Source organism: Silurus aristotelis (genome assembly GCF_946808225.1).
Source record: "Silurus aristotelis genome assembly, chromosome: 2".
NCBI classification, from domain to species: Eukaryota; Metazoa; Chordata; class Actinopteri; order Siluriformes; family Siluridae; genus Silurus; species Silurus aristotelis.
In genome coordinates this window covers 37,535,017-37,555,576 of record NC_139575.1, presented here as the reverse complement: position 1 = coordinate 37,555,576, position 20,560 = coordinate 37,535,017, and the positions used below count along the sequence as shown (strand labels likewise).

At 39.9% G+C, this 20,560-nt stretch overlaps 1 protein-coding gene across 2 annotated transcripts; it reads left to right on the top strand.

Moving 5' to 3' along the window:
• Positions 1–3,278: 3,278 nt before the first annotated feature.
• bmpr2a (bone morphogenetic protein receptor, type II a (serine/threonine kinase)) lies at positions 3,279–20,376 on the top strand. 2 transcript variants are annotated; one of them, XM_083535232.1, is made up of 14 exons: positions 3,279–4,118; positions 8,906–9,085; positions 9,788–9,967; positions 10,096–10,203; positions 10,319–10,410; positions 11,042–11,269; positions 13,352–13,466; positions 14,418–14,578; positions 15,358–15,505; positions 15,599–15,735; positions 15,938–16,107; positions 17,520–18,679; positions 18,810–19,592; positions 19,761–20,376. In XM_083535232.1, the coding sequence occupies exons 1-13, from the start codon at positions 4,034–4,036 to the stop codon at positions 19,079–19,081; spliced, it is 3,036 nt and encodes a 1,011-aa protein (XP_083391358.1). In that variant the 5' UTR covers positions 3,279–4,033; the 3' UTR covers positions 19,082–19,592; positions 19,761–20,376. The 2 variants fall into 2 exon arrangements, with proteins under 2 accessions (XP_083391358.1, XP_083391357.1); XM_083535231.1 differs by having other exon boundaries at positions 9,788–9,973.
• The last annotated feature ends 184 nt before the right edge of the window (positions 20,377–20,560 follow it).

Genomic DNA, 20,560 nt, shown 5'->3' with positions numbered 1-20,560 from the left:
TGTGTGTGTGTGTTGTGTGTAAGTGTGTGTTGTGTATGTGTTGTGTATGTGTATGTGTTGTGTATGTGTGTGTGTGTGTGCACTGTGTGTGTGTTGTGTGTGTGTTGTGTGTGTGTGTGTGTGTGTTGTGTGTTTTGTGTGTGTGTGTGTTGTGTGTAAGTGTGTGTTGTGTATGTGTTGTGTATGTGTATGTGTTGTGTATGTGTGTGTGTGTGCACTGTGTGTGTGTTGTGTGTGTGTTGTGTGTGTGTGTGTGTGTGTGTGTTGTGTGTTTTGTGTGTGTGTGTGTTGTGTGTAAGTGTGTGTTGTGTATGTGTTGTGTATGTGTATGTGTTGTGTATGTGTGTGTGTGTGTGTGCACTGTGTGTGTGTTGTGTGTGTGTGTGTTTTGTGTGTGTGTGTGTGTGTGTGTGTGTGTGTGTTGTGTGTGTGTTGTTATTTATCGGTTCTGGATTCACTCCCATGTGATGACTTTTGGCGTTGGAACAGTTGATGCCATTTTTTGTATATTTTTTTTTAACTATTAATAAAATATATATAAAAAGTTGTGGGTTGTGCTGCATTGGGGTGGGGGGGGGGGTGTTTTGCTCTGTTGTGTTTTCGTGTATTGTGTTGTGTTTCCTGTATTGTGTTGTGTTTTGCACTGTTGTGTTGTGTTTTCCTGCATTGTGCTTTCCTGTGTTGTTTGTGCTTTCCTCTGGTGTGTTGAGTTGTGTCTTCCTGCATTGTGTTTCCTGTATTGTGTTGTGTTTTGCTCTGTGTGTTGTGTTTTCCTGCATTGTGTTTTCCTGTATTGTGTTTTCCTGCATTGTGTTTTCCTGTATTGTGTTTTCCTGTATTGTGTTTTCCTGTATTGTTTGTGCTTGGCTCTGTTTTGTTGAGTTGTGGTTTTCCTTGTTGTGTTTTGTGTTGTGTTTTTACATGTTTTGTGTGTATTCATGTATTGCATTGTGTTGTATTTCGCAGTGTTTGTTGTGTTGAGTTGTGTTTTAGTGTTTTGTGCTGTGTTGTAAAGTTAAAGTGAAGTGATGCCACTGTTAAAGATGTTTGATACTCCAATAGCTCCAGGGTTCCTGCTCTGATCCTGAGCTTGGGCTTCTTCTGTGTGGGGTTTCTTCAGGGTTCTCTGGTTTCCTGCCATCTTCCAGAAACATGCTGGTGTTCTCTCTGGGGTGGATTTGCACCATCGAACCTCATGCTCAGAATTACTGGAATAAACTCCGGTGCTGCATCATGTTTTGAATAGGTTAGAAGGTCAGAATTGCTGTATCCCAAATCCTAGTGGGTCAAAATGAGTATCACAAAGGTCTTCTGATTTTCAAGGTGGACGCTTTTTCAGATGATTTTACCCACAGTTCCTCGGTGCATGGTATATCTACTGTAGGTGAATGGGGATGCAAAATGGATCTCCTCCACCCTGACCAGGATCAAGTGCTTACTGCGAGTGAGAGATTGTAGGATTTTCTGTGTGATGTTCTTTATTTTCCTGACTGCTAACACACACACACACACACACACACACACACACACACACACACACACACACACACACACACACACACACACACAATCTCCTGCATTATCTTTTTTTTGTTTACTTGTGTAAATGGTGTAGTGCTGCAGTCCCACCAGCAGGCCAGGAATAATCCATTCACAAATTTGGAAGCAGAATAAAAGAGTGAAATTCCTTTTTAATCTCTTTTCTATCTGAAATAAAGAAGATGTTTGTTACTTCTGCATCAGGATTAATGACCTGCAAAAACTCATTACTGTTAATTATGTGAAAGTGAGGTGCACTCTGTGTTTTGTATTAATTTTGTATTCACTACACTTTAAGTGGGAATCAGGGGGTGGAGTCCTGCCTCCTTCTTGTGTCTCTCTGTGCTTAATGGGTTTCCTCTGAGTTCTCCGGTGTCCTCCTCTATTGTATAGATGCGTATTTTAAAATTGTCTGTAGTGTGTGTGTGTGTGTGTGTGTGTGTGTGTGTGTATGTATACTTGTGCCTTGTGATTTATTGAAACTCTTTCCAAGGTGTCCCCTATCTCAAGTTCCCCTTAAATAGATTTCACTGTTTCCAGCCACACCACTTGAGATAAGTAGTATAGAAAATGGATGGATGGATGGATGGATGGATGGATGGATGGATGGATGGATGGATGGATGGATAGATGGATGGATAAATGGATGGATAGATGTATGGATGGATGGATATTGAGTGTGTACAGCTGCATCTTTTCAACCTTCAAATGTTCTCCCACACCACTTCATCGTGACACTCTCACCTTCAGCTTTCTGTAACTGCTGCATTAGAAGGTCACCCACAAATTCCAATATCAATGACCAAAGCTGATTGAAATAAAAACCCACCAAAGTCCAGCAGCTTTTTACTTGTTAAAACAGGAGTCTTCACTCCTACTTCATTCCACCTGTTTAACATTAGTGTAAAGTATTCGAGTAAATGTGCTTCATTACTGGTTTTACTGGGTATCAGAGATATAAGCAGCTTTTACTCTCTTCTCAACTACATTCATAAATCAGTAGATGTACTTTTTACTCCACTATACTTCGACTGACAAATTATTTTTTTACTAATTACATTTATTCAACCAGCTTTTTGTTGAAGTTGAGAAAAAAACTAAAACTAAATAATAAAATACTCATGTACTGTTCAAATCAGACACTCGATCAGATACTCAAGTCCTCTCGAAATTGGTGAGTTTTGCAGTAAAGTTTCTATACTTTTACTCAAGAATGATTCGTAGGTTTTCTTTGCACCTCTGCTGTTTGATCAGTTCATCCTGGTCTCTATTCATTTATCAAGTGTATTTCCTGTTTGGGAAAGCCTACAGTCACACCAGGTCCATTATCTTTAAACAACAACAACAACAACAAAAACAACAACAAAAAACATTGAGAACATCCTCTGAGTGTAATAAAGATTTTGTAGATGCCATAGATTAAACCGTTTTTGGTTTCCCAAAGAATCTTTCAGTAAGTTATTAAAACCAGTGCATAGGTGTTTTGACGATCAGCGGTGTTCCAAAGCATTCAGTCAATACAACTTTCACTGAACTGATTTAAATGAAATTATTATTGCGAGATTATTGAATTTGTAGAAACTTTTTTCAGTAGAACATTAACGTTTATTAGAAACATCGTGGATCGTGGATGTTAAATGTTCTTCATAGAACCTCAACAAAGAAGCATTTAAGATTGTAAGAGTGAAGTAGTGTCACAAATTGGCCAGTAGAGGGCGCCACTGCGGGGTTGTCAGTCCGCCCTGCTGTAATATGCACTGCGTGAACAATCGGCTCTCTGGAGACTCTCCGGGATGATCGAGGCGTTTCCAGCCGCCGTCTGGACTCCGGATCAGCCGACAGCGCCCAGGCTCGTTCCTCCGCTCCGCAGCTCCAGGCGTTCCGAGGACATGGAGTGCGAGCGCGATGCAAACATGTAGCGCTTTACCGCCTTCAATCTCCAACTAAACAACCAGGATGAAGCAGGCGGCCAGGATGAAGATCAGCCCCGTGTCTGCAAAGGAACCTCGCTCTGGTTTTTAATCAATCCGACTCTTTCTTTTCAAGCGGAGACGTTTTCTTTTTTTTTTCTTTCTTAAAAAAGAAGTGGGGATGAAGAAGGTGGATTCTGGATTGTGGAAATCCTTTCCGGATACTCGGATCTCTTTCACTTTATATCCAAATCAATTGTCGGGAACAAAAGCAAAGGACAAAGTTGTTTTTTTGCATCATTTTTCTTGAAAGAATTACACCTCCATGTGATTTTCTGGATTTTTATCTGGATTCATAAAAAACCTGCATCATATTTGCTGTCATTTTTTTGTGGCCCGTTATTTAAACTTGGGCTTCACTTCATATGATCCCTTTTAATTAATACATAACAGCTCACAATTAACAGACTTTTTTATTATTCTTTTTTAATACGGATTTATTACATTCTGCCTTTCCGACATTTTATTCTTTACAGTGAAAAGAATTATACACCCTGAACTTTTCTTTAAAAAAAAAGTATTATATGAAGATGGATAAAAAACAGTCAGGAGAGATGACAGTCCTCCATGTGGGCCTTTTTGCTTTGGTTCTGCTCAGTCCTGTTACTGGTAAGTTCTCTTTCTTCTGTAGTTCTTCTATAATAATAATAATAATAATAATAATAATCATAATAGAAATAAGAATGTTCACAACTACAAATTTGAAATTATATGTAAACATATAATATTTGATAGATACCTCAGATTTATCAAAAAAAAAGCATTATCTAAAAAAAAAAAAAAGAAAAAAATTTATTATTTCATTGTAATGATTTAAAAGGTGAAAAAAATCAAACAGGAAGCAGTGAAAACTACTACCAAAAAGGGATTTCTGCTTCTCATATGGTATAACGACGTCATAAAACTTGTTCAGAGGTGAATAAAAGTGTGTTAAAATACATCTCAGAAAAGCATTTTATGATGTCATTTCTCCTAATGTCCATATTATGACATCACATGATCGTATCGCTTTGCTCTCTGTCTCCGCATTGTTCCAGTTTTAATGTATAAACTGGGCATTTGTGGTTTCTGACCTGGAAGGATGTAACTGTATAAAAAATAAGTAGACCTTTCCCACACACACACACACACACACACACACACACACACACACACACACACACACACACACACACACACACTTCCAGAAAGACGTGCAGGAAGGCCCCGCATTGTTCCCCATGCAAATGTTCTCAGTGCTGACCTCCCTTGTGGACAGGAAAGGAACGAAACCTGTGGGCATGTGTGTACGTGTACGTCTGTGTGTGTGTGTGTGTGTGTGTGTGTGTGTGTGTGTGTGTGTGTGTGTGTGTGTGTGTGTGTGTGTGTGTGTGAGAGACGTGACGGAAATAGTTGGAGATCTGCACAGTAAACAGAGTACGAGCTCCTATTTGGTGCTGCAGTGTGCTCATTGTGTTCACATTCAGCTTCCATTCTCGACTAACACCTAAAACATCTGCAATGTGTGTTTCGATATCATAACTATCTCACGCTGCATTATACAATATTATAGCAGGTACCTGGAACAAATTCTATCTATCTATCTATCTATCTATCTATCTATCTATCTATCTATCTATCTATCTATCTATCTATCTATCTATCTATCTATCTATCTATCTATCTATCTATCTATCTATCTATCTATCTATCTATCTATCTATCTATCTATCTATCTATCTATCTATCTATCATAGCGGGTACCTGGAACAAATAAAATGGTTGACCGAGGAAAAAAAATCAATACAGGTGGATATCTTTTGATTCGCCTCTTTTTCGCTTCTGTAGAATTTCATCGGTTTAATTAATTAGCTGTCAAGTAGCTTCATACCGAGGTCAAATCGTATAATTGGGAATTTTAACGCAAATATCTTTATTTATATGCTATTATTTCTGCTATTTTTTTTCACTTACACCATTTGGCAAAATTCCAAAGGATGCATATAATCAAGTCACGATAAACACAATGTGTCAGGGGAGATTTTTTGTGGGATTTTCCCAGTTTCTCAAAGGTACAGTGTGCAGGTGCTGACGATTGGTGAGATTAACATCTAATCAAATGGGCATCTGATTTAATGGTTCAATGATGGCTTAAATTAAGATTACTAAGAAACCAATAAGTACCACTTGAAGCCTAAGCACTGCTTCCTGGCTGGCTTGCCTCTGTTTTTCAAAATTCCTCAACAACACAACACTAATCTTACAATGTTTTTGTTGTGTGTGAGGGTGTGTCAGATTGAAAACTTAACTGATCTGTCAAGTGAAACTATTGTTTTTAAATGCACACAGTAATATTAATAATAATAATAATAATAATAATAATAATAATAATAATAGTTTATTGCTGCACTTAGAAACCTTGTTGCATTTTCTGTGACTAGAATTTGTAGTGGAAAATAATCTTAATCTATATTGTTTGTCATTCATTTATGTCACTATACATATACTATCACAAGTTCATGATAACCAAAAATAATCTCATGAGACAGATATTTGATGGCTCATTTGAAAAAGAAGTTATTAAAAAAAAAAAAAGTAATTTTTAATCATCTCCTGGAGGACAGGGTGAAGAAGAAGTTCAGAAGAATTTAAAGACACCATGCAGCACTGTTTTTATTGAGTAACTCTAAAAAATGAGAGGAAATGATAAATAGTTCCTGCTGTGGATGTTGAATCGTGGCTCCTGGCTGGCTCGCCTCTGATATACAATGCAATTTTCTCAACAACAGTTAATCTTTGTCAGTGTGTGTGTGTGTATGTGTGTGTATGTGTTTCTGTGTGTGTGTGTGTTTTCTTGAAAGTCCACAGACACTGTTCATCTCACAAATCTTTGCACACTTGTCAAATGTTGTGTTACCATGGAAATGTCAGTTCTAACTCATGTGGACACATGATTCACAAAGCTTTTATCTTTCCTGCTTCATGCTAGAGATGAAACCACATACTTTCTTTCTTTCTCTCTCTCTCTCTCTCTCTCTCTCTCTCTCTCTCTCTCTCTCTCTCTCTCTCTCTCTCTCTCTTTCTCTCTATCCTACACACACACACACACACACACACACACACACACACACACACACACACACACACACACACACACACACACACACACACTCTGTTTATCCTTGAGTTTAAATGTGCTGTAGCTTTAGCTCGCCTGCTCGCAGCAGATGGATGAAGGTATGGATGGATGGACAGATTAGTGTATTGGCTTGAACTACCCTTGCTCTGGTACCGGACGAGCGTAAATAATTAATCATTATTCACTCGTTTTAGCAGCATGCCTCATTAAATCTGCTGTGGTGTAGCATCGTGATTTTTTTAATACACAATAATAATAATTAATAATAAATGTTTAGAATTTATATTTAAAAGATCACACTAATGTATAATGATTAATACATCAGCTGAAAATAAAAAGTTCCCCAGTTTTTGATCTTGTTCTGATTTCTTGTAATACTTTTGCAGTTTTTGTTGTTTGCTGATGGACAGCCATCACACTTGTTTTAGATTAAGGTTTTTGGTTTCTGATTGGGATTTGTCTGCTTGCTAAATTAACATCATCCTAATTTGCATTTTCATCCGCCATCTTCCTTGTTACGTGACATCAAGAGCATTTTAATGTTTCATTTTACAATTTATGGTTGGTGTAAAGATGTAAAAAGGAATAAAAGGATGTGTAAGGATTGCATTTGATATTTTGATTTTGCTTTCATCCTGTTAGTGATATAACAGTGGGTTTGACTGAAACTCATAACTCTGATTAGATATTAACTCCAATAGAGCCACTTTCTGGTTACTTTCCTTATTTAATTTGCTCGAATTGCCCAGATCTAAATAATCAACATCATTTTTGTATTGCCTCCTGTGGATCCTTTTTTTCCTTATCTATTCTTAATTTTATTTTTTTTGCACCTTTTTACAATCTGAGGTATTCTAATTTTCTTGTCCAAGACAATACAATATACAAGTTTCTAATCTTTTCACAATTAAAGAGGACCCTTTGTATCTGCATAAAGATTGAAAGATATTAAACAAATAAAAAGATGTTTGTCCAATATGAATGACAGAAATCACACTGCACCCTGGTGGTCTGGGGTTTCTAAGCAACAACATCTAGCCTTTATAACAGGAAATACCGAATATACGATACATTTTGTTGACGTCTCGTTGATATTTATAGTCAAAAACCCAGCAAATATGAAATATATAATTTTTTTCAAATGGATTATTTTTTTCTTTTTCCATTATTTTTTTTAATTCTTTTGGAGAATAAAAAAATATATAATTTCTTACCTATCTGTTTTTAAATCTAATTTGTCAAAAGGTGGATTTTTTTCACTCTGATTTCATACAGTCATGGTTGTGTGCACAGTAAGCGCCTGGTTTCCAGTGTTAAATCAAGGTATTATTATTAATAGTATAATTATTATAGTTTTTTTTGTAATTAAAAATAATAATAAAAAATGCTATAGTCAGGCTAATGTGTTGTATTTATATTCTGCTCTGAATATTTTGTGTGTGTGTGTGTGTGTGTGTGTGTGTGTGTGTGTGTGTGTGTGTGTGTTTATAAGAGAACAGAATTGAGACATTATCTCTGTTTACATTTTCCTACGCTGAAAACCGGCAGTCATTCAGCTTCGGCCTTGAGAGAAAGAGTATAAAAAGACCAAAAGAGAAAGAGAGAGAAAGAGAAAGAGAGAGTGGGGGAGGGGATAATAACACGCTTGAAGATGAATATAATTTCGTCTCAAACAGCTGCTTACTGTCAGAAGATGCTGTGCTTATAGTGTCAGAGAACCTTCCACAACATTGTATGTAACTACAAATCGATGATTTATTTCACCAAAAATATTGGGACACTTGAATTTTCCAGCCTAGTTTCAGTTAAACTAAAAGAACCAAAACTGTTCCAGCATCACGATGCCCCTGTGCACAAAGCCAGCTCCATTAACATCTGCTTTCCATAGGTTGGATTTGGTGGAAGATCTCCTGCTATAGCTCTCCAACCCTATTAAACATGAATAAATGTGAACTCTGACTGCACCCCAGGCCTCCTCACCTTCTCACCTACATCAGTACCTGACATTACTAACACCCTTATGGCTTCATGAATCTCTACAAATCTCCACAAAATCTATTGGAACATATTCCCAGAAAACTATTATTATAAAATTATTATTAGAGGTTATTATAACAGCAAATGTTTAATGACGGTACACCAATCTTATGGTCAGGTGTCCTCAAACCTTCTCCCATATATTATAGGAACTATAAGGGGATGTGGATCTTAAAAAAATAATGATTTTTTGTTTCCATTACAATAATTTTGCATTTCTTTTCCCTACCACGATCCGTAGCGGCTCAGACTGAGGAAAGGGAGTGTGCATATGCCGAGCAGCAGGATCTCTCCAAGCGCATCGATGGAGGAGGAGAGGGACGTGTCTTCCTGGAAAACAACACCATTCGCTGCAGCCAGAGTAGGAGGTGCTACGGGCTGTGGGAGAAAAAGCAGAACGGAGTGCATCTGGTCAAACAAGGTACCGAGTATACATCAACCTACTGCCAAAATATAATGTTACCATAAGAACCAAAATAGGTCATCTGAAGGTCAACCAAGCGTACTGTTTTTTTGCAACATTTCAATTTTTTTTTTTACAAATTATTTTGTATTTTAATTGTTATGATAAGATATGGTATACCTTTATTCATCCCACAGTGGGGAAATTTCTCAGTTACGGCAGCAAATAAAAAGAAATGTGCAAAAAAATGTGTAAAAAAAAAAGTAGAAACATAAAACAGTATATATATATTAATGATATGATATAAAATTATTATGCGTTTGTGTATATGTATATCAAAACTTGAAAGTATCGTTATTCGAGACATGCCAGAATAATTTAATATTCTCAAAATCTCAAAATCCGCCATGATGCATAGATCCGGCAATTAAAACCGTCCGTGTGGAAACATAGCAAAAGTTTAAGATTAATCACGATTAAATATTTATATATATATTTATATATATATATTTATATATATATATATATATATATATATATATATATATATAAATATATATATATATATATATATATATATATATATATATATATATATATATATATATATATATATATATATATATATATATATAAATTTTATTAATTATTTCTTGGACAGAAAAACTAATGTAAGTTTTTATCTGGGGTTTTAAAAGTATTTGTTTTTTGGTGCTGCAGGTTGCTGGGGTTCTCAGGGTGACCAGCGGATGTGCCATGATGATCGTTGCCAGGTGACCGAACCTCCCTCTCCAATCCAAAATGGCATCTACCGTTTCTGCTGTTGTAGCAAAGACATGTGCAACCTGAACTTCACTGAGGACTTTCCTCCACCCAGATCCACTGCAGAACCTCAACTCTGTGAGTGTGAGTGTGTGTGTGTGTTTCGGGGGGGTGTAACGAGGGGTAATCCTCTGATTCATGTAGAATTATTCCTGATATTCCACAGAAAAAACTGTCAATCCTTCTGGTTTTCTTGCTTCTTCCAGTCACCTGCCATTTCTATCGAGAGGAGGCCATCTTGATTGCCTTGGCAACCGTCTCTATGGTAGCCATCCTGATTGTGCTGGTCTTTTTTTGCCTCCGTGTACTGAGAGGTGAGCGGCTGTAGCAGTAAGAGCATTCAGCATCACCCTAACACACTTAGTGTACGGTTTTGCAATAGGTCTATCCGTGTGTGTGTGTGTGTGTGTGTGTGTGTGGACAATGCAGGACGTGCTAAACAGAGTCTCCACAACCTGAACATGTTAGAAGCTGCTTTCTCTCCTCCATCGCTGGACCTGGACAGTCTGAAGCTCCTGGAGGTGAGCACATCTCCCGTTAGTGTTTGATGCCTTGATGGATTTTGGGAATAATTGAATCAGCGCATTTTATTGTGCACTTAAGTAACGTGACCTTCGGAAAACTCCCAGTTTACACCGAGGCAGTGGGTAATCTCATTTCATTCTAAATGCATGATGCCACATTTCTACTTCTACAGCCACTTTAAAACCCGCCAGTACGCTCGAAGGAGAAGAAGAAGAAGCATATCATGTAAAAAAAGAATCAGGGATGTAGAATTCTGGATTCTGATTGGTCAGAAGGAGTGTTAATTCATTTTCTATTACACAATGTGCATGTTTTTGCACGTTATCATTTCTATAGCTACAGTTCACTCATTAATGGAAGGAGTCTCCAGCGTTTCTGAAAATCTTCTTAAAATGATACAAAAATATTGAAATGCTGATGAGGGACTCATATATAAGACTTATTTGCTATGGAACATTAGCTGTTACTATAAACTAATAAAATATATACGTACACATGAAGTTTCACTTTAGTAAGTTCCCGATTGTAATTACCTGGTAAAAGGAATCATAACATATGGTATTTTTCTCTCACCCACATGGAATCTGTGTGTGTGTGTGTGTGTGTGTGTGTGTGTGTGTCTGGCAGCTCATCGGGCGTGGCCGGTACGGGTCGGTGTACCGCGGCTCCTTGGACGAACGTTCTGTGGCGGTCAAAGTCTTCTCTAGTGTCAATCGTCAGCCGTTCGTTAACGAGCGCTCCATTTACCGCCTCTTGCTGAACCATGACAACATCACACACTTCCTGGAGACGGAGGAACGAGTCGGGAGCGACGGACAGCTCGAGTACCTGCTGATCATGGATTTCTACCCGCATGTGAGCATCACTTATAACGCACTGATTTCAGATAAAAACAGAATCACATTATCAGATGTTACTAGAGGTGTAACAGTACACGTATTCTAGAGAAACTAGAGTTAGCGCAGTGTCACTGTGGCCGGAAAACCGGAAATACGATATGTTTTGTGCCTACATAAAAAAACACTGAAGAATCCGTAGTGTTAGCCGCTAACCAGGAAGTGGCTAGCCCCTAACGCTAGCGCTATGGATTCTTAACATTTATTTCCTGCTTCAAGAATTTCTTTAAAAAAGGAGAAAATCCTGACAATTTTACTCAGAGAGGGAGAGAATGAATGAAGGATGGTTATGAGGATGGTCCAGGATGCTCATGAAAGAGAGAGAGAAAGTGCAAGAAAGGAAGCGAGAAATATAGAGCGATAGATATAGAGGGAGAGAAAAAGTGAGACAGAGAGAAAAATATAGAGATATTAATACACAGAAATAGAAAGAAACAAAGATAGAGATAGATAGATAGATAGATAGATAGATAGATAGATAGATAGATAGATAGATAGATAGATAGATAGATAGATAGATAGATAGATAGATAGATAGATAGATAGATTGATTGATTGATTGAGAGACAGAGAGAAAGACAGAGACAGACAGACAGACAGACAGACAGACAGACAGACAGACAGACAGACAGAGAGAGAGAGAGAGAGACAGACAGACAGACAGACAGACAGACAGACAGACAGACAGACAGACAGATATAGAGAGACAGACAGACAGAGAGAGAGAGAGCGAGAGAGAGAGAGAGAGAAAGAGAGAGAAACAGATAGAGAGACAGACAGACAGACAGACAGACAGACAGACAGACAGACAGACAGCTAGAGAGAGACACAGACAGATAGAGAGAGACATACAGATAGAGAGAGAGAGAGACAGACAGACAGACAGACAGCTAGAGAGAGAGAGACAAACAGATAGAGAGAAACAGACAGACAGACAGACAGCTAGAGAGAGACACAGACAGATAGAGAGAGACATACAGATAGAGAGAGAGAGAGAGAGAGAGACAGACAGACAGACAGACAGCTAGAGAGAGAGAGACAGATAGATAGAGAGAGAGAGAGAGACAGACAGATAGAGGATTGAGGAGTGAACAGTCAGCAGTGTGATGCAGTGCTCTGATCTATGTGCTTGGCTCTTCCTGTATCAGTGAGTCAGTAAATGAGATTAAATCGGTGGTTTATATTTGGAAGAATCTTTCGGAGGGATCTGGTGTCATGTCAGATTTTTCCTCTGAGTCGCTTCCTGAGGAGGAAGAGTTCAGATTTCTCAGTGATTGAACAGCTGAAAACCTCTCTATCTCTGTCGCTCTTCTTTCTCTCTCACTCTTTCTTTCTCTGTATTTTGTCTAGTTTATGTCTGCCTTTCTTTGTGTTTCTTCACATGTCTCACTCTCTTTTTGTCTGTGTTTGTCTATAACATTGTCTCTCTGTTTATTTTCTTTTATAACACTTGTTCACTGTTCTGCTCTTTATTCCTTTCCCTCTCTAATCCTCCCATCATCTGTCTCTTCTATTCTTGCTTTCCTAACTTCCTCTTCCTGTTGAGATAATCTGTGATCTAACAATGTGTGTGTGTGTGTGTGTGTGTGTGTGTGTGTGTGTGTATCACACACACAGATGGAGTAAGAGGTATAATGTTGTATGAGCTGCAAAGTTTTTAATTATTCACTACTTTGTGCTTCTCGCTCCATCAGTCTGTACTTAATGCAGCTCAACACCCACTGTGTTGCCATAGTGATGACATCCCATCATCATGGTGGTGCTTAAAAAGAGCTTTTCAGGCCACCAAGAGAGAGTGTCTGTCTGACTGTCTCCCTAACTGTCTCCCTGTCTGACTGTCTCCCTGTCTCTTTGTCTGTCTGTCTCCCTGTCTGCCTCCCTGTTTGCCTTTTTGTTTGTCTGCCTGTATGTCTGTTTCTTTGCCTGTCTGTCTGTCTGTCTGTCTGTCTGTCTGTCTGTCTGTCTGTCTGTCTGTCTGTCTCTTGGTCTCTTGTCTCTTGTATTTAGGTCGGTTTAATGTCTCTGTATTTATTTTCTTTAGGGTTCTCTCTGCACGTATCTGAGCTCGAGGACGATGGACTGGATGAGCTGCTGCCGTCTGGTCGTCTCCGTCACCAGAGGCCTGGCTTACCTTCACACAGAGCTGGTGAGAGGAGGTGAGGTAGAAAAGTCGATCTGAAATCCAATTCTCCTTTTTGTTTTACTTGAAAGATGTTCAACTTGATACCCAGCTGGAACATACATGAAGGCTGAAGCCCAAATAACCGCATGTGAATTGTCTGTTCATATTTATTATGACATTAAATGTGAACATTTTAGAAAAAAATAATGAAAAGATTCCTGAGATCCTGAAAATGCTCTTTGGTTCCTAATGAAATGCTTTCGTGGTTTCCTAAAAGGTTTCTTGATCAGTGAGAAGATTTCTGAGTTCCAGAAACGGTTCCTGTTTGTTTTTTGGAAGATTTTCTTTTTGAAAAGTGTTTTAAGTTTCTTAGGATGTTTCTTGTTACTTGTAAAAGTTTGTTTGTTTCTGAAGATGCTTTTCTAAAAAAGTTTTTGGCTCCTGAACTTGTTTCCCGTCTCTTTGATAAGGGATATGTGTTTCCCAGCTCTATTTGTGTGATATGAGTCTTTTTTGATCACGTGGTTTCGAAAGACACGGGTTCTTCTCATGAAGTCGCATCAAGAGTACAGTGAATATGTGACTAATTGGCTCTCTTGAGTGTATGTGAATCTGAGGGATCTGCATGGGAAGTGTGTGCTATTTTGAGGTGGAAGGGAAGCGAGATGATGCAGTGCTATAATTGTGGTGAGGTTTTCTCTATCGCCTTCTTCTCCGTTAGATAGCGACAGAAAGGTTGTTCTTTTTCGTCAGTGCGGCCTTCCCGCAGCAGAGTCCTTTGGGCACTGATCTGGCATATCCTCCCTTCCTTATACACACACACACACCCACACACACACACACACACACACACACACACACACACACACACACACACACGCCCTGCAGCATCTCAGATCCTGCAGTGTTCTCTGCTGTTTTTTTAGCTGTAACACTGATATCCATCTCTCTGTCTGTCATCCTTTCTGTGCGTCTTCTCTTTCAGACGTCTACAAGCCTGCCGTCTCCCACAGGGACCTGAACAGCAGGAACGTGTTGGTGAAACCAGACGGCTGCTGTGTGATCAGTGATTTCGGCTTGTCCATGGCTCTGACAGAAAAGAGACAGTCAGGCCATGCAGAGGAAGAAAACACGGCCATCAGTGAGGTCAGCAATCGCTATTTTTCCTGGAAGAGTTTCTAAAAATGATCCTGAGCTCCTGATAAGTTTTCTGGCTTCCTCTAAACATTTACGAGTCACAGAAACGTTTTCCTGACGGTGGAAAACCTTCCTGTGGAAATTCTTCATTTTTAATGGTGCTATTACTATTATGCATATTTATTATTCCTTTAGTGGGTGGAGTCGAACCCCGGGTTAATCGTTAACGTCACATGACATCACGTGACACAGCTCTATTAGCTAACGCTGTCGATTAACCACACCAACCGGTACTTGTGACACCTCAAACCCCTCCAACCGCCGGTGGAGTGGTATATTGATGCCGCGTGACGTATATTGCGCCGAACCTACGACATACGCACGATCGCAAACCTCCGGCAACACACGAGTGTGACACGTCTAAACACTCGACACGGCGAGGGGAGTCGAACGCAGAGTAATGTGATGACGTCAGGTGACATAACTGGCCCCGCCCCTTTGCAAAACTACAGCAATACCAGGCATGTGATGTATTGAAACGATCGTCTCGTGATTTTTGTTTAATTTAGGGACACAACATAATCCAGTCGGTCAGCCGGATTCAGTGATACAGACTGTGATAGCATCTGTCAAGGATTTTGGGAAATTTACCTCAGGTTTTTTTTTTTGTGATTCTGTCTGATTGATTATTTCATTGCCTCGAGCTGATTGGTTGTTCTTAATGGAATAATACAGTATGTGAGGAGATTTTTATAGTACAATATGTTGTGTGTGTGTTGTTACTGTAGGCGGGCACGGTGCGGTACATGGCTCCGGAGGTCCTGGAACGAGCTGTGAATCTTCGAGACTGTGAAGCTGCACTAAAACAAGTGGACATTTATGCCCTGGGTCTGCTGTACTGGGAATGCTTCATGCGCTGTGCCGATCTATTCCCAGGTACTGCACCGGTCACGACGACGAACGATAAGATTGTGTGTCACAACCGTTCCATATCCATAAATCTGCTCTAAACTATTCCTGCCCCCTTAGGTGAAACGGTGCCCACATTTCAGCTGGCCTTCCAGACTGAGGTGGGGAATCGTCCGACCATAGAGGAAATGCAGGTGTTGGTGTCCCGACATAAACAGAGACCCAAATTTCCAGAAGCTTGGAAGGAGAACAGTCTGGTGAACCAAACACACACACATACATACATTTACACTGATTTAATTATTTAATCTAGTTTTAAAAAATACACGTGAGCTCCTTATACTTGCTTTGAAAATCTGCTGTTTAATTACACAAAATATTACACTTATATTTTAAGAACTTTAAACGCATTGGGGTTTAAGACTGTGTGTGTGTGTGTGTGTGTGTGTGTGTGTGTAGGCTGTGCGCTCTTTGAAGGAGACGATGGAAGACTGCTGGGATCAGGACGCAGAAGCTCGACTCACAGCTCAGTGTGCGGAGGAGCGACTGGCTGAACTGCTCGTCCTCTGGGAAAGAGAAAAATCCACAAGTCCTGCTGTAAACATCAGCACAGCTCTGCATAATCACAGGTGATCTACAACCGATCCTAATCACCACCGATTACCTCCACATTAATTCTGTTACTCCACTGGCAGGGGCGATACCATGATCATTCACACCGCTTTCTCATTTATGATGGAGGTGGTAGCTCAGTGGTCAAGGATTTGGGTTACTAATCTGAAGGTCAGTGGTTCGTGCCCCAGTACCACCCAGCTTCCACAGGTTGGGCCCTTTAACGAAGGCTCTTAACCCTCTGTGATACTGTATCATGGCTAACTAGAGCTTCCTAACATGGCTGCTGTGCTGTAATGTACATGTAAATAGTAAACAACCTAACCCCTATTTTGTTCAAAAAAAGATCTTGTGAGGACACGATCATGTGACTGCAGCATGTCTTTAACATCTGGATTCAGCTGGACATCGCTGCTTAGTCCAGAACAGTCCACCATGTTGGAAGTTAGCATGGCCCTCATCACCAGAAAAAAAAATTCAAATATTCGCAAGATTTAATAAGCAAACACATAATTTAAAGCAATGAATTATTTTTAAGCATATATAAACAAACAAATAAATAAATAAATGGATTTGTTGGGGAAGAATGATGTGATTCTTAAAAAAAAAAGAGTGTTTAACATATTTGCATCAGTAAAATGTTTTTATTTCTATAGAATTATTAGTAGATGATTTATATTTTTATTATTTAAAAAGCAACCAATAATTTGTGACCCATATTTGATATGTAGATCGATTTCTCCTTGCAAAACTGTTTCTAAAAAGATTATGGAGAACTAGGGGTGTCCTGAGAGTCATATAGAACAGAAAACAGATTAACATGGCAGAGGTAGAGCTGCATTCGTTCCATTGAATCATTCATTCATTCATTTTCTCCCGCTTATCTGTAATTCGGGTCGCGGGGGCAGCAGTCTAAGCAGGCCCCCGCCTTCGACTGCTGCCCAATCCTCACAGCACCGTCCCTCCATTGAATCATGTTGTGTGAAATCGAATCAAAATCGGATCACACTGCATCGTAATGGGGGAATCGTATAGCATTGAAAGCGGTTTCCTATGTATCGTTATTGTATCGTATCATTGGCTGTGCATCTGCAGTTATGGAGACGCACAGCCCTAATGTAATAACAATGTAATAAAAATAAAATAATTCTAAAAACAACACAAAATTTTTTTTTAAATTAATAAAACTAAAAAGCTTACAAAATGTCTACATACCAAACAACAAATGTCTACAAAGAAAAATCCTGAAGATAATAAAAGGAGAAAACATGAAGTGAAACAGAGGTTTTTTTTACCCTAAAATGTAACATATTTATTTATTTAATAATTTTTTTTATTTAATTAATTTTATAGATTTTTTTTAAAAATCAGTACACACTAAACATTAAAGTGACTCCATAATATCATCATAAATATTTTTTGGACTCAGGAACTTGTCACATGGAAATCAAGCACCAAAGACCGGCTCCTACCCAGAAACCTCGTCTTCAGTTACTATTGAGGAGCGAGAGGGCAGAGCTAAACCTCCTCAAAGTGATGCATCTACAGAATCTGCGCTGATAGGAGGAGCTGCAGAGAAGAACAGGAACTGCCTCAACTTCGAGCGACAGCAGGCCCAGTCTGGGATGTCAGGGCTAGACAGTGCCACGCCCATCCCACTCTCTAAACCCCTCCCTGTGGTGGGCGGCGGACGGCCCACTCACACCCAGCTTACACAGGAAGACCTCGAGACCCCTAAACTCGACCTGAGTGAGGTGCAGCGGAACTTGCGCGAGAGTTCTGACGAGAGCCTGATGGAGCACTCGCAAAAACAGTTCAGCTCTAGTGAGACAACGCGCTCACACAGCCCCTTCTACCCACTCACGGACATGACTGCTGACATTACAGTATCGCAGGTTCCCGTGCCCACGTCTGTCCTGCCCAAGCAGCAAAATGTCCCGAAGAGACCCAGCAGTCTGAGTCTACACTCTAAACCCGCCGCGGCTTCGTCTCTCAGGATGAAGTTTGGCAAGCTGAGCAAAAGCAATCTGAAGAAAGCTGACGTGGGTGTGGCCAGAACGAAATCCGCCCCTGAGCCGCACCTGGTTAAGGTCGTCGCCAACAACGGCGTTTTGTCAACAATGGCGAATTTAAATACGCAGGTGCCATTAGGGGGCGCCGTGAGCTCTGCTGAATCTCAGGGTAAAGATGGCGCGAGCTCGGATGAAATGAGCTTCGGAATCCTGACCGCCAGTCCGGACGAACAGGAACCACTGCTGAGGAGAGACACACAACTGGAAAACAACACCAACAACAACAACAGCAATAACAATGGCGGAGATGGCGAGGGAGACGGAGAGAGTGAGGGCGGAACAGGAGATGGAGGAGAAACCGGAGAGAACGCTGCACTAGTCGGAGAGACCTCTATGTCTGTAACAGAAGCTCCTGTGCCACCGCCTCCTTCACGCCCACCTGCCCCACCCATGACCACACCTGAGCCGACTCCTGTGACCCTGACACAGGGAGAGGCACTTCTCAGGCAGAACCGTGGACGTAGACCAGAGAGACCAAACTCGCTTGACCTGTCCATCACCACACTTCCCTTACTGGGTGAGGAAACTTACGTTCAAAATATTTTGTTTTTTCTCTTCTTTTGTTTCCACAATTTACCCAATTATGTACACAATGCAATTTTACAGATGCAAATCCAGCTTAATCCTCTCTACCCTTCTCTGTACAGGAGGCCACTCAGACTGCGACGGAACCGAGGGATCAGGAGACAAGATTAAAAAACGAGTGAAGACCCCCTATGCCCTAAAGAAGTGGCGTCCAGCGACTTGGGTCATCACTACGGATACGCTGGATGCCGAAGTGAACAACAATAAGTGTCCCGGAGGCCAGAACCACAACGCAGGACCCAGCAGGGCCAGATCGACCTCCGCGGTTTACCTGCGAGGCCGAGGGGGTATGGGCTCCAGCTTCACCGCTGACCCCAATGACTGCACCTTTTAAAGCTCGGATTTCCCTCAGAGACCCTCCTTAGATTCGATCCGTGCTCGATCCAGGACCTGAAGCTAGAGTCCAGTGGAGACTGCACTTGGACTTGGGAAAGAATTTTATTTGTGGGAAAAGCACAGCTGTGTACCTGTTCAGTGTTACTGTTTTATCTCATATCTCTGGTGTGTGTCTGTGTAGGGGTTTTTCTTCTTTTGCACTTGAACCCGAGGGCTGATTTACTCTTCTGCATCCAACTTCATATTTACATATGATATAGATGTGTACACTAGGGGGCAGTGTTGCATGTACACCGTCAGAACGTTGTACAGTGACCTGAACAGAGTTTGGAGAAAACCAGGAACACTTTCACTCCACAGAGGTGCCAACATTAATGGTTCAGCTCTTGTTTTTATAAATAGGCGACATGGGAGTCACCTTAATATAACGCTATTGAAATAAAAAGCAGTGGAACGAAGATGCAAGCGACTATTTTCATCATCTGAGTTTTGAGCGTTAATATGGTCAGGTGATTCCTTGCTAAAAACAACTTTGCTGTAGTTTATAAATCATTTTTGAGATACTGGAGCACAATATTTATAAACCATCTCATTATTAAATCCTAGCAAATGCCAGAAGGGACCTTCTGCCAATTTAAAACTTGTCCTTCGCTCATATTAATTTGTGCATGTGGAAGTGATTTTCAGGTTTGGTAAATCACTTGGTTGCATGTGATGAATTCATTACTTTAAAGCTTGTTAGTTTAGCAGCTCTATGGCGATACTGGAGACAGATGAATATATTTCCCCGTCGAAAAAAAAGGAATGGGACGCATAAATCGCTTTCATAGGAAAACAGTTGGACTCTATTAGTCTGTGAGCCAATAGGAAACAAGTAGGCAAAGCTTTAAGCTAGTTTTTCATCTGAAAAAAATAAATATATATATTCGTAGTATGCAGCACTGGACTGAACTGGAATTTTACATCATAGTTTTCTTACTGGAAAAGACTCAGCACATTACGCCAGGGTTTTATGATCGACATTTGTTTTTTTTTGTCTCCTGCGATGTTGGCAGCTCTTTGGAGTCCATTATAATGTAACACCTCACTGCATTGGTAATGCAACATTTTGTTTATTGTACCTGGTCTCATATTTTATATCATCGTCACCAGATACACTTCCATACACACATCTTTCACAGGAAGTATAAATCAGTCCCGACAATCGTACAATTCCTCTTTGACCATGATATAATTAGGGTCACTAAACGATAGAAAACGACGGAGAGATGAAAGCATTGTTGTAACGTTTTTTTTAATTGTTGTAACCAATATATAAAAGAGCACATTACGGTATATAACGTGCACATGATTTCTGTGAGACGGAATTTTTGTTCGAAACATATATGAAAATAAATAAATAAATAAATAAATAAATAAATATATACATATATATATATATATATATATATACAGTGAGGAAAATAAGTATTTGAAC

What these genes read in the sequence shown, in the direction of transcription:
- bmpr2a (XM_083535231.1), top strand. Translation starts at nt 4,034, where the DNA reads ATGAAGATGGATAAAAAACAGTCAGGAGAGATGACAGTCCTCCATGTG. An exon ending in TCATGGATTTCTACCCGCAT is followed by an intron (nt 11,270 to 13,351) that starts GTGAGCATCACT and finishes TATTTTCTTTAG; the next exon opens with GGTTCTCTCTGCACGTATCT. An exon ending in CTGTGCCGATCTATTCCCAG is followed by an intron (nt 15,506 to 15,598) that starts GTACTGCACCGG and finishes CTGCCCCCTTAG; the next exon opens with GTGAAACGGTGCCCACATTT.